We start from the raw sequence: 14754 nt of genomic DNA on the forward strand, positions 1-14754 counted from the left end.
TACGCGGCATGTGAAGATTTTAGCACTTGCACTTCCACCGTAAGGGTCCCAAAGCTCCTTGCGGCTTTTGGGTTGGTCCACACGCAGCGCTGCAGTGGTTTAACTAAGTAGATGTAAATAACGTCCACCTTGGGTTAAACCAGTGCAGCTTCTCTGTGTAGACGAGCCCTTAGTTTAAACTGCCCCAGCTATCGGGGAAGGAAGATGGTACCATTATGTGAATAGCGATGGGAGAGGTAGGGGGTCTGAGAGCAATGGTTGAAGTAGAAATGAAGCCCCAAGGAGGAGGGGGAGTTGCAGTGGGGCTGCTTACCAAAGCCAGGGAGAGGAGCAAGATCTCTCCCGCCTTCTAGCAGAGGAAGAAGAAAGTTGGCTGGTTGCAGGACATTAGGTCTCTTCCTTCTTCCCAGATGAGAGAAATAGACAGGAGAGCAAGAGAGCTGAAATGAAGAGCAATAGTGGTCACTGTTTTCCAGGAGGACAATGATCATCACACTGAAGCCAGCTAAAAACACTATATGTACTTCCCTCGATTGACTTTCCCCTGAAAGGAACTGCTGTAGTTGCCACAGCGCTGTGATGTGATTGTACATGGGAGGAGAGGTGGTCTGTGTGATCACAAATGGTGGGGATGGGGGAGATGATCCGTGCCATTGTGACTGGGAGGGAAGTGACCTCCACTCCATGACAAAGCTTGGGAAATTCTGCCTATGCACACGTGCGCAAACACACACGGAGTGGGGACTTGGGTTTTCCTTACTTCCCATAAGAGCAAAACGGAATTTCTTCTCTTCTTTTCTCTTTGCAGGTTTCAGGTTTGCTGGTGCTGGATTACAGCAATGACTACAGTCACTGGCGGGCAGTCAAAACTCTGGGACAGTGGCTGCAAGAAGAAAAGGTGAGAGATCTTTGGGCAACCAGACCGGATACTCGACATGGAATATCTGTTCTGAGGAAACTGCTCAGTGACTCCTTGAGTAATGGAAACCAGGAGAGAGAGATTCTGTCTGGCAGTGAGCTACAGCTCCTATCATCAGACCTTTGGTTTGTGCTGGCAAACCCCTGCTCTCTTTAGTTTGCAGTGGGCTTTTTCTGGGTTTCCTACTTCCGAGACAATGAGGAAACACGGACAAGACTAACTAGGAGAAATACTCATTAAGTGGGGATATTTGGTTCTTCGTTTTTTCATGTTAGGTTAAGTTTCTCCTCACTTCACTTTCTCTCCCTGCCTGTGGGATTACTCTCCATTACTTTCCCTTCCAACTATTTCTCTCCAATGTGCTCCCCTGTTTCAAACTACTCCAGATGCAGACACCAGTGTGTGCTGCTAATGGATCAGGGGTCTGCTCAGGTAGGCCCACATTCTGAGGCCGCGCACCCCAGTGTAAATTGGGAGTAAGTGCATTGAAGTTAATGGAGTCCCACCGATGGAAAACCAGGGTCGCATCCCTGAAGCCAACGACTTGTTGTCAGTGGAGCTGTATCAGTTTATATCAGCTGAGGACCCAGCCCCCTGGTGTTAGGCCAGAACTGGGCCCACAGACTAGACAGAAAGGCATATGCCACACAGGTGTTTCATTGTACAGGTACCAGCTGCCCAGCACAGCACCTAGATACTTTGGGGAACCCTGCCATTTCTGAGAGGGGACATGGGGAGGGGAAGGAATGTGCAAAGGAGAGAGAGGGAAAGAGAAGGAGAGGTGTGTCCTGGGACTGTGTCTCTCTGATAGGCTGCTCAGGAAGGTGACCTGTCTGTAATTTTCCCCTGGCTGTTCTCTGACTGGGCTCTCGTGTATGTTTCCTCCAGGTGCCTGCTCTGTGTGGGATTGACACAAGGATGCTGACTAAAATCATTCGGGGCAAGGTACGATCCCCCTCCCTGATTCCAAATACGTTACACCCAGCCTCATCCCGTGCTTTCCCTAATGGCTGAGGCTATTGACTCGCGCTGCTCCTCAGGACCCTGCTCTGCCGCCCCTTGCGACTCCAGTACTCCTGAGCTGAGGCAGAGCGGGAACTCCCTAACTGTCCTTGAGCTCTTCTCCTCTTGGCTTCCCACTCCGTACAAGTGGGTCAGTACAAAGCGGGCGGGGGGGAGAGGGGTTGCTACAGCCTGAGGGAGTCCCAGGCAGGCAGGTGTGTGTGCGTGTTGTGGGTAGGCAGAGATGGGCAGACCCAAATATAGGCAGAGAGAGAGAGAGAGAGTTTGGTGGGACTCCTCCTGTGTTATTTCATATCTGACCCTCCAAGGAAAGGGACAGCCCTAATCTAACGGGTCTTGAGGAGACCAAGCGGCTGCGCTGTGCTACGCTAATTCCTAGATGAGGCCAATTACACCTTCTTGGGGCTAAGCCTTTTATTTTCTTTTTTATGGCCATTAGTCCTATCTGGTTTCCCAGCACTGACCCTTGAAGGACATGTGGAATATTAGGTTACTGGAGGGAGGTTAATGGCCAGGTACATTTCACATCTTGGGTAAAGCAATTATCAAATCCATCTGGAATAAAAATCATTGCACTGCTGAGGCTTTTCTATTGCTCTTGTCTGGTTTTTTGTTTGTTAGGTATTTGGGTTGTATGAGACAGTCCAAACCTGCATTCCCTCCACCCCGCAGTGTATGAAGGACCTAACTTGCATAGTATAGTATTTGCACAAATGAATACTAAGGAAAATGCCTGTCTTTGTAGACAGAAGACAAGTACTGTTTAATATAGTATGTTTGTAAATGGAAATACATTTTGTACTTCCTTGATATGTATCCCTTAATAGATCAGTGCCCCTTTCATCCATAGTAAATGTGCTTTCAATAACCATTTGCTTAGCATACACCGTACGGTAGTAATGCGCATTATGTTGGACTCAGAGCGATATTCGTTTATGGTTTTTAAAAAATGCATCATGTCACCTTTTCTCCCACTAATCTTAGTCAGGTTGAAAAACTAGCTTAATATTTCACTCCGTGTATGTTTATCAATGGGAGATGAGAAGAGGGTTCACCATGATGAATGCATAAATGAACAGTAAACACGGGGCACCGTTTCATTAAGTAATCCAGTGTCAAGGTAAGACACTGTGAGTGTGTGTGTGTGTGTGTGGGGGGGTTGTTGTAATCAGCTTTCCCAGGGTTGCAAGGCAGTGCTTAGCAATTTTCAGAGCTCCCAAATGGCTGTCTCTTGAAGGTCACACAGGCCTTTTCAACTTCTGCCCCCATATAAACTTCACCAAATCAGCAAATGTGAGAAGGGAAAGAGAAGTCTCCTCAAAGTCCCAGAAAGAGGGCAACTTAGCAAAGAGTTTGTTAATGTCATTTTACCTGAAATGAAGACCTGGGAGACAGACTCCGCCACCCCTACTCACATGGGGCTGTCCCTGTCCCACTGTGGCTACGTGTGGTGTACGATGCTAGGTGGTATGAGTAAAGGTAGCAGCTTCTAGCCCTTCCAGTGCCTGCCATTGTCACTTACGCACAGTTTGCACACACAGGTGTCCACGAGACTGGAGTTCCTTCTTGCTCTAAGAATAGGGAAATGACTGCAATGTCTCAGGTACTACAGTGTGTGGCCTGGCCCTGGTCCAGCTGTGCACAGGAGTACCTTTGAAGCCAGTGTGTAGTCCCATTGCGCACATTAGTGTGGGGCTACAGAATGTAAAGGTACCATGCTTTATCATAGGAGTTTGAGGAAGGGATATGAAAACACCCCCTCGCTCCCTTTCACTTTCCTCCTCCCATGCTGAAAAGTCCAGCCATGCCTCCGCTGAGAAGAGAGGATGCAACTCCCTGTGCATGACACCAGAGTTGCTCCTGCAGTCAACCAGAGTGGTTGGCAGAAGACAGCACACGGGGAAAACATTTAAGGTGCATGCTGGCTTTGGGAGTGCTCCCAGACCCACAAGCCTGCCATCTTGAGAGCTGAATTCTGATCTCCCCTGAGTAGCACTCCATTTTGCTACTCCTAGACAGCTGACCTAGCCCCATATCCACTGATTTTATTGCCTGCTTTGCCTCCCCCAAAATATAGGGTGTTTAAACCGCTTTTGATACTGGTGAGGGCTAGCAAACTTCTGAAGATGCCTGAAGTGGTTGTAATGTTAAACTAAAGTCTTGGAGCAGCTGTTCTACTTCCTACGGAGTTTTGTCTGTCAGTACCTGCACCACTGTTTGCAACTTCTTCTTTGCTCACACTTAGCTGTCTACTGCCTTCTTCCACAGGGCACAGTCCTGGGGAAGATTGAATTTGAAGGTCAGCCTGTGGAGTTTGTAGATCCAAATAAGCAGAACCTGATTGCAGATGTTTCAACCAAGGTGAGAATTCTCTCTCCAATGTGGGTGCTGTACACTTGAGTAATAAAACTCCTCCCCGTTTGCCCTAGAGAGTTTCCTTTTTCCTTATCATAGTAAACACTGCACGTTCATCGATAAATCATTGTCACTTGACTATGCAATCTGGAGACCTTTAAGTGCTTTTGCAAACTGTACCATGCTCCAAAGCTTTTGAGGATTACCCATTAATGACTGCAGAAAGAGCACCCCTTTAGTCCTCTGCTTGGAGCTGGGGCCAGGTGGCATTAGAAGGAGTACTGTGTTGAGTAGGAATGGTCTAAACAGTTAGCCTAGGAACTGGCAACACCAGATAGGGGACTAAGAGAAGGGCGAGACCAAGTGGTACTAGGTGGTAGGTATCGCCATGATGCATGGGGGCGATTTTCACACAGTGAGAAAAATTTTCAGCTGGTGGAAAATGTGGTTTCCCTTAAAGAAATGTCAGTGAAAAGTTGGAAATCCCAGAAAACTCACAATCCTGTTTGATCACTCTCTTCCAGCACAGTTTTTGCTAGTTTGGTTGTAGAAGTCAGCCTTTTTGTACTGGGCAGGGATTCTCCCCCCCGCCCCCAGGGTAGGTATTAACCATAGCTACATACTACTGTTCTAGGTAGCATATAGACCAGTAACGGAACACAGATTGTAACCGTGTTATGGGGGTCTGCAAACCATGTTCCATCGTAACAAGGATAGGCTGTTAAACCAGAACAGGCACGCATTGATGTCATGTCTGCACTACAATTTTGAACTGTGTTATACTTATAACCCAGTCAAGGGGCAATGTTTTTGGAATGGGTCCCTTGACTCTGATGTAGCTGTAGTGAGGACAGTGCCTGAGTCAATCTGCACAGGGCTGAAAGGGTAGCAGTCAGTGGCAAAGCTAAGAGTAGAAATTTGGGTGGGCCCCAGCTTAGGGTAGACAGGCAATGACAAGAGGTTTGACATCACAGCAAATCATTTGCATTGCATATTGTTATATTATACATTATTGTCTATTCTATTGCATCTGTTTGAATACTTGATTGTAGGGGTAGATAACTGGGTGCACAGAAGGGATTTGAGTGCAGGGAGCCTGGGGGCTGGACTGGCCAGTGAAGAGGGGGTGATCCCCACTGCCCCATGGGAAGCACAGGTTAAGCTGGCTCAGGCGGGCCAGGTGGAGCCTGCATGGGACCTGGCTCTTGGCAAAGTAGTCTGGGGCTGGGAAACATTTCCAGTGCTGGGCATAGGCAGCGGCATGGCCCGCTGGGCTACTCTGCTCCCTGCTGGCCATAGCATTCAACAGATGGGCTGAGAGCCACCTGTTATTTAGCCAGGAGTTCCCGATCCACAACCACGCAGATACTGGCTTCTGCATTCACACAGATTTGGGGGGGGCTGAGTGCTAATTCTATCTATGCCCCTGATGGCAGTGAGGAAGGCTGATAGGTCAATGCTCTCTTCCGTTTCTGAAGAGCCCCTTATTGTGGCATACAATGACAGGTTCATGCATGTTTCCCTGGGGAATCTCATGAAATCGCCGAGTCCCTCAGATCAGGCACTGTACACTTTTCCACCAATGACACTGTATATTTTTGGAATGAAACTTGACAGTTCCGTACATGCGAATGTCCATCTGCCGTCAGCTGATCGAAACATTATAATAAAACCCCTCTCTGTTATTTCCTCCTCTTGACTCTCTTGGTAATGGCAGAATTACTATAGAGATACTGGAAATACCATCCATAAAAGAGATATAAAAAGATTAACAGAGCTTCTGTGGTCTCATTATGTTTATAACTTCATTTTATAGGCTTAAAAAGCAACTTCACAAATAAAGCTGACAATTAGCTAAACTCTTCAATGGTGGTAATTACTGGACATGATAATCTATTTGCTAGCAAACAGCTATTTTCATGTAAATCAGAATGCAGTAAGACCAGAAGTTTTCTTATCAGTGGTACATTAGAAGTGATTTTTTTTTCTTTTTATGCTAGTGAGATAGCTCTGTTTACTGAAGGTTTTTATATAGGCCAGCCTTGTAGACTTTGGCTGCCTTTTGCAGGCAGTTTCTGTAGAGATTATTATGCTGTTAATTTGAGTATGTTATTTTCAGATGCCCAGAGCAGATGAACTGTTTAACCATTTGAGAAGGTCAAGTCATTTATGTCCACAAGAATCTAATCAATTGGACAGAGTAAAATCATTAATGCTGCAAGGTTATGGTACCTGCAAGCCAAGAATCCAACCTCAAAAACTAAGGGTTTGGGGTTTTATTAGCGACCTGTATCACAGATTGTTCTGAATTACACATTTCAAATCTGGATCTGAATTTCTGCAAGATTTAGCTCAGATGAGAGCTTTTTGTTCAGGCCCTTTTCTAGTCCAAATAACTCAGGGCAGCTTTGCTCTGTAATTAATTGTATGAGGATTAGAACAACCAAAGAAAGTCACCACCAGTGAAGCGTTTGCATCATGAATGTTGCATAGATCCCTGTATATGTGAGCTGCAAGGAGCCAAAAGCCCTCCGGAAGCCTATTTAAAAATGTGGTTGAAATTTTTCAAAAGCACTTAAGGGAGTTTGGCACCCAGTGCTCATTGACTTTCAATATGAGTTTGGTACCTAACTACCTTTGGCACTTTCGAAAGTCCCAACCTACCTTATTAACTTGTTCGAACAAGCATATACAGCAATGTCTGTATAGGTAGAAGAGCTGTAAAAACCCAAACCAACATTGCTTTGCATAAATATGGTTCTGCAGTTTCCTAAGTTAAATTAAACCACTCCTTTATTATAAGATAATGTACCAAAGATTGTAACAGACAGATAACCCCTTTGCAAACCAGAACACAGGCATGACAAATAGTATTAGAAACTTGGAAGAAGATGGAGAGGACCTAGATGCACCAATGCTCTGCAGACTCAGGGAATGCATTGTGGGGTATGTTCCCACCAGATGGTGCGATATATAAATCAGTAGACACATCCCAATAGATTATCTCTGTTCAGTGCTGTAGAGGAAGGCTAATCCCTACCCGTTTTACTATCCTATAATGGTCACTCCATTAGGGGAACTCCTTCTTCAAACATAGCAATCGGTCACACACCATGCTTATGAGCAGAACCGCCATAGAGAAGGCCATGCTATTGCCTACATTATGGAATCCTCCAGCTTATCAAAACAACGCACTACATTAGGATAATGTGAAGAAAGGGGCAAAATGACAGCAGATGGGAAAGTGTCTTGCAGGAAAGGCATTGGAAAAAACATAAAACCATCCATATCGTATAAACATGGGCCACTCTCAGTGACAGTCTAGATGGGCTATTGGTCTGTACTGGTATGGCAAATTATACTGATATTGTGGTGATTCTGTATTGTGTAGATGTAACATAGAGATTCATTCTGTTACATCCCAGCCGTATTGCAAGTGGAGAATCAAAGCGACATCGAAAGCATAATGGGCCAGATCCTGAGCAGGTGTAAATTGGCCTTGGTTTATTAAAGTCAGTGGAGTGACTCCAGTTCACACCAACTGAGGACCTGGCCCAAGGTATCTATCACTGTCTCTCTGTGGTGCTACATCTAAGCCACAGCTCTTGAGAATTGAGTTGCTACTTTCCGTTAATGAGGTGAAACACAGAAAAGCTAGTCATTAACTATGGAGACAGCCAGTTTCTTAGGGATCATTGTTATGACTGTAACGAACAGTATATGAAAAAGCATTGCACTTGTTTTTGCCTTTCGTAAAAAAAAATTAACCTCTTTGGCACTTCCTGAGATTTCCTTGTAAATTGACTGGTAAGTGCCAGTCACTTCCTGGCAGCGAACAATCAATCTGCTACCACCCTGTGTGCAAAACACCCTCACTGCGTTTATGGCTTGTGGTTTGTCACGTACAGTAATTGTCTATCTTTTTTCTAAACCTGTCAATAGGAAGTCAAGGTGTATGGCAAAGGGAATCCAATTAAAGTTGTAGCTGTGGACTGTGGGTTAAAGAACAATGCTATCCGTTTGCTAGTAAAGGTAAGTCAGTGTTCTGTATCTTTCTCCTCCAGGGAGCTTCTTTTGCAGCATTGCTTTAGTACAAGACAGGCTGATAGTTTAGCTGTATCTGTTCCAGGGAGCATGCTACTCATTCTTACTGAACCTTCTATTCGAAAAATTGGTAGGGCTCCATCCCACCCACTGCCCTCCACCTGAATGTTTTCATTTCATTATAAGTGCAACCCATGTTAGATGATTCCCAGTGGGGTGAGTCATGCTTTGAACTTTATAGATGGTCCCTAAAGCTAACCTGATGGTGAAGAATAGCCATAAGGCAGCCACTGTGTGTGAATTCCATGAGAAGATCTATTGGCAGGAGACTGAGATGGTTTCATTGAGGGACTCACGTGTGAGCTGAGGAGACTGCAAGGGATATGTCGCTACCTGCCTAATAGCAACCAAGGAAGAATCAGCCCTGCATTGCAAAAAATGATTTAAAGCAGGAAACTCGGCACTAATACTTTTTTTCCTGGAAGGCTTTCTCATAATTGAGATATCGGCCTTTATGCCATACTAGCCCTTTGTCTTGTTTCTCAGGAGAAGGCAGTAAGATGGTGGCCTTCCATTCTCTGAGGGAACTGGGGTTCCTGATGTCCAAAAGTATTCTCTGCTAATGCAAACATTAAGGCTGTAACAGAAAGCATGCTTTGCGTTGCATCATGCAGCCATTTTTGGTTACAGCTTGCACCTAATATTTGATAGTCTGATAGACATGACTGTTTCCCCCATTTTAAATGATTGGGCCAAAGGAAACCGTTTGAACTTCACAGAGGGTGTAGCAAGAGGTCGGTGAAGCTAAGGAGAGGAGGAGGGAGCATTTCCAATGGAAAAGGGTTTAGCAGTGTGGCACTAGGGAAAGTCAGCCCAGCAAAAGCCATCTAGAGTTGCCTAAGCAGCACAAATCCAAGATCGAATTGTAACAGATCCTTGCACTGTTTTCTCTGGATGACATGCACCACCTATGTGTGGTCGAAGAGAAGTCCATTGAACTAGTATTAACGGAAGGAATGTGGCTGAGCAGTTAAAACAGAAAACTGTACAACAAGTAGGGTGACCGGATGTCCCGATTTTATAGGGACAGTCCTGATTTTGGGGTCTTTTTCTTATATAGGCTCCTATTACCCCTCACCCCTTGTCCCGATTTTTCACACTTGCTGTCTGGTCACCCTAACGACAAGACTCCTGGGTTTTATTCCTGGTATTGCCACTTGCACGCTGGGTAGCCTTGGGCAAGTAACTTTGATCGCAATTCAACAAAACACTAAACATGTGCTTCACTTGAAGCTCCAGTGTAGGTCCGTCGCCTGGGAGCCAAGAAAAGTCAATGGGACTATTCACAGACATAAAGTGAAGCCTTTGCCTAAGGACCAGATCCTTAATGAGACCTCAGTGGGAGTTAGGCACCTAAATACCTTTGAGGATCTGTGCCCAAGTTACTTACTTAGTCTTGCTAGGATTAGATTTTTATCAGTAAACATCAGTAAATGTCTATTTCACCATACGTACACAAACTGACAAAAAAGATTTCCAGAGATAACAATCGACATCTCCAGCTAGGCAAAGGAAGAGAAATGCAGCTTGAGAACTTATTAGGGTTTGGTTTTAAGGATGTTTACTTTGTCTATGTTGACATGTGATGTTGACCATTTGTGTTTGAACCGTTACAAAACATTATCCTTTTGAATCTCAGCATCTACCATCATTAAATAATTGTCTGATTCCTCCCCATTGCCCGAACCTCACATAATTCCTGCAAATGTGAAACGTTAAATTGATAAAAATAAAAAAATGCTTAAAAATAAACATCTATACTATCCATCACAATGATTACAAACCTGAATTTTGCCAAGCCTATCTCTACTGAATCCGGGCTAACCTGCCTCCTTTCAGTAAAGAGCTAGTACGCTGTGCTTTTAGGTTAATAGGTTTCATGGGCTATTCGTGCTGTCACTGTGAAGACTTTAATGTCGTGGTGAACAGCTCAGTGACAACTATGAAGTCCTAGGTGGCCACGGGCTTGTTACATTGTTAAATACATCCCTAAAATAGAGATTTACCAAAGAGAGTCTACATATTGGCATTCAGGGCTGGTTTTGGTGGAATATGTCTGCTGGGCCTTAAGGGAGCAGTTAGAATGAACTAAGAGGCTAAGTTGACTTAAAGCATTTTCCTCCTCCCTCTTTTGCTTCTCTGCCAGCGAGGCGCGGAGGTGCATTTGGTCCCATGGAATCATGATTTCACCAGGATGGAGTATGATGGGCTTTTTCTTTCCGGCGGCCCTGGGGATCCAATGCAGGCACAGGAGCTGATCCAGAATCTTAAGAAGGTACAGTGTGTGCACTGGGGTCGCTTGCCGGTGATGACCTGATGGTTCCTTTAAGCGGACTCAGTCTTTTCTGGTCAGATCGTGTATTTGAAAAATGAATGATCATGGAGCTAACGAGTCGTGTGCCCAAGTTCACTTCGGTCATTTTGTTAGTAGGATATATCCCTGTCTTGTGTCTAGTTAGACTGTTAGCTCTGGGACAAGGATCTGCCTAGTCATAGGGTTGTAAAGCCTTTAGCACAGTTATGGGCGCTGAAGAAGAATCACCATTAATATCACCATCGTACTGGTGGTGTCTCGCGGCACACGCTAATGAGTCAGTGCAGATCTGTGTCGAAGTCAAGCAAGGCAAACGTGCATGTTACGGAGCAGTATGGTTGTCCTGGGAAATATGCCCGTCTCTTCTAAATTATATAACTTACAGATGGCTGGTGCTTCTCAGTTCCAGTGATGTGCGATGCCACTGCTCATTCCCTATGGCCCAGCCCTGGAAAGCAGCCTGAGTCATGGCTCTGGAAGCTGGGGTTTTCCTTTGGAGCAAAGGAGAGAAGGGATCACACCTGTACAGGCTGTAGAGAGACCGCAGAGCTTCTGCTTGGCTGTAGCTTCCCCTGCCCTGAGACTGTGGTTGCTTCTGGGGGCATGTGCCCTTGCTTCTCAGGGAGCAATCTCAGCAGATCTGCAGAGTCATGCATCCACCACCCGTAGTCATAGAGTGTAAGGTTAGAAGGGACCACCAGATCATCTAGTTTGACCTCCTGTATGTCACAGGCCACCAACAGCACCCCACACCCCTGCGCTAAACCCAACAACTGGAATTAGACTATGGTAGAACAGCCCACAGGAGAGTAGACTGTTTTGCACCACAGCCAGAGAATAGGAGGGATCAAAGTGCTCCACTGCCCAAGGCCCCCATAACGTCAGGGAAATGATTGTCAGATATACCCACGTACTCTTGCAAGTGGCCCACACCACATGCTGCAAATGAAGGCAAGAAACCTCCAAGGTCACTACCACTTTGACCAGGGGGAAGTTCCTTCCTGACCCCCACATATTGCAATGAGTTCAATTTGTTCTCCCATCAGCCCCGCCCTGCCCCACAGGACACTTCTGTGAGCCGTGCTGAGCACTGAACAAAGACAGTCACTGAGTGGCCTCCCTAGCTCTTGCCCAGCAGAACCACACCAGTTCCACTGTATGGACTGACCTTGAAACACCTGGAGGAGGGAAGTGATGGTGGGCGGAGCATTGGCCCCTAGCTATGCATGTGTGCTGGGCACCCTGAATTTCCTCCTGGGCATTAGTAGTGTATAAGAAACACTACCCTGGCAGCAAAGGGACTAGCTCATTTTTGTATGGAAGCTGTCAAGACAAATTAAATCCTAATTGAAAACATTGCATTTAAATGCATAAAGAATGTGCACTAGTTTGCGTTATTGCTGAACTTGGAGATTCACTGTTCCCATGGATCTCACGGTCGGGTTAATGAAAATTATTTCCACCTAGGTCTTGAAGAGCGATCGCAAGGAGCCGTTGTTTGGAGTCAGCATGGGGAATCTGATAACTGGAATAGCAGCTGGAGCTACATCCTACAAGATGCCCATGGCCAACAGGTATGATGACGCTGGTGCCTTACAGAATCTGAACACATGCCCTCAGGACTTCAAAGAACTCAATACATCAACATTTTGCCTCCCCCCCTCCAATGCCCAGGATCAGGGCCGGCTCCAGGGTTTTTGCCGCCCCAAGCGGTGGAAAAAAAAAAAAAAAAAAAGCCACGATCGCGATCTGCGGCGGCAATTCGGCGGGAGGTCCTTCGCTCCAAGCGGGAGTGAGGGACCGTCCGCCGAATTGCCGCCGAATAGCTGGACATGCCGCCCCTCTCCAGAATGGCCGCCCCAAGCACCTGCTTGGCAAGCTGGTGCCTGGAGCCGGCCCTCCCCAGGATGCCAGATGAGTTGGGGACCTGCACATGCTGCTGCATATCTGTCCCCTCTTCCCATAGGTCATGTCACAACATGGCCTAAAGGGTAGAGTGAACGCCATGGATGCAGAATGCACATCTTTCTCCCTGGGTCAAGCACGGTGAGCAGCCAGCAGTGTTCATTTGTGCACTATGCCCGCTGCTGGCCACTAATTAACATCTCCACCAGATTCCCTTCCATCTTTGTAGTTCAGGTCCAAAGGATACTGCTTTAATCCTCCCTGCTAAATAACTCACTAGGAGAAACCGTGAATTTACATACAGCGGCCCAACCGTGGCACTTTTACACTGGGCATTGTGTGCCCAAGAGATCAGAACTGGAGCAGGTATGACGACCTTCAAAGATAACATTGGTACATCCTCCATTGCTGCTCCTGCTGGAAGTTGATTGCAGCTGCAATCGGATATCTCTGCTCAGTGTATTGCTCAGATTACAAATGTGACTCTAGACAGATGAGGAGATTTTACCATTGACAGATACATTCGGCTTGTTGTAAGTAACGATGCTCCTTTGGATACTGTCTTCCGTGCACTATCTGCACCATACTTTTCAGCAGGCCTCTCTCTTAGCCTGCACGCTGATATGACTCCATCAGAACCTGGATAGCAGTAACTTTATTTATTCATTCCAGCAATTGACCTTGTTCCCCTAAATAAATTGTTCATTTCAAGGAAGGTTAGAAAGCGTTTGTATTAGTTCAGGGGTTCTCAAACTAGGGGTCAGGACCCCTCAGGGGGTCACGAGGTTATTACATGGGGGGTCACGAGCTGTCAGCCTCCACCCCAAACCCCGCTTTGCATCCAGCATTTACAATGGTATTAAATATATAAGAAAGTGTTTTTAATTGATAAGGGGGGGGTCACACTCAGAGGCTTGGTATATGGAAGGGGTCACCAGTACAAAAGTTTGAGAACTACTGTATTAGTTGGTCCAATCCTGCTAAAGAATATCACGGTTTGAATTTGATTTCTTTATCATTGTGGTTGTGATACTGACTATAGAAATCGAATAGCTGGTATTGAGTAGCTGTAACACCCTCCCCTAGCCAGACCTTCTAAATTAATTTGTGTTGGGGAGATAAAATATCTGTGACTTTGGTCATTCTTCAGGTGAGTAATTAGAATGGTCAGTACTTTGCTTTTGCTAACTGCCTTGCATTACTGTGATATTCTCCTCTTGCCCTTGATTCCCTCCATCCAGGGCCGAAGAGGGGGGGGAAGCCGGTACAAATTACCGGGGCCCGGCGGTCTGGAAGGGGGCCCGGCTTCCTCCCCCTCGTCGGCCCTGTTTAGCCGGTCCGCCCTGCTTGGGGGTCCGAAAATTTTTTTTCACTGGGGCCCGAACCCACTCTCGGTGGCCCTGCTTCCATCACCAACCTCTCTGTCTCTGTCCTTTCCCCCTCTCTTTTCTCAGAGGTCAGAATCAGCCGGTTATGAACCTGTTGAACGGACAAGCTTTCATTACAGCACAGAACCATGGCTATGCACTTGACAGCAACACCCTTCCTGCTGGCTGGAAACCTCTTTTTGTGAATGTCAATGATCAAACAAATGAGGTAAACACATTCTCTCCAGATACCTGCTCAGGCAATGGGTGAGTCGGGGAAGACGGTCATTTATTTCACTCACATGCCTCACTCAAGCCTGCTTTATCTGCAGGAACAGCATTGCGGGTTATCCATCATGGCCAGTTGTTCCCTAAGAAATCTTTTCTCTCTGTTTCATTATCTGATAGTTACCTTTATTTGGTGGCACTGCTTTGTCAGCCGAATCGGGTTACTGTGACCTGCGGGTGACCACTTGGTCAGCTAAGCAAGCTGCAGAATCAGCACAATGACCCCTTGCCACCTCTAGAGGAGCTGATAACAAACAGCTCTTGGAAGCTCTTGGAAGAAATGCCTCCCTCCCCCCACCCCCTCCCACCGAGGATGATTTCTGTGCCTTTATTGGAAATCACCCACTCTCAAGACTGCTAAACCCACATTGCCATATTGTTGTTCGTATCACAGTGACGCCACCGGAACCCTCACGAGAGCTCCAGTGTGCTGTACAGACACAATCTCAGCCCCCAACGAGCTTACAGCTTTAATAGAC

At 46.3% G+C, this 14754-nt stretch overlaps 1 protein-coding gene across 1 annotated transcript in view; it reads left to right on the forward strand.

Annotated features, from left to right (window-relative positions):
* The window catches only part of CPS1 (carbamoyl-phosphate synthase 1), a 122934-nt gene that overhangs the window by 19604 nt on the left and 88576 nt on the right, over positions 1 to 14754 (forward strand). Inside the window, exons 4-10 of the mRNA XM_065412949.1 lie at positions 809 to 898; positions 1808 to 1864; positions 4211 to 4303; positions 8240 to 8329; positions 10548 to 10676; positions 12183 to 12289; positions 14075 to 14216. Coding sequence (XP_065269021.1) covers positions 809 to 898; positions 1808 to 1864; positions 4211 to 4303; positions 8240 to 8329; positions 10548 to 10676; positions 12183 to 12289; positions 14075 to 14216 — 708 coding nt within the window. The remainder of the gene's footprint in view (positions 1 to 808; positions 899 to 1807; positions 1865 to 4210; positions 4304 to 8239; positions 8330 to 10547; positions 10677 to 12182; positions 12290 to 14074; positions 14217 to 14754) is intronic.

This window comes from Emys orbicularis, chromosome 11, assembly GCF_028017835.1.
Source record: "Emys orbicularis isolate rEmyOrb1 chromosome 11, rEmyOrb1.hap1, whole genome shotgun sequence".
NCBI classification, from domain to species: Eukaryota; Metazoa; Chordata; order Testudines; family Emydidae; genus Emys; species Emys orbicularis.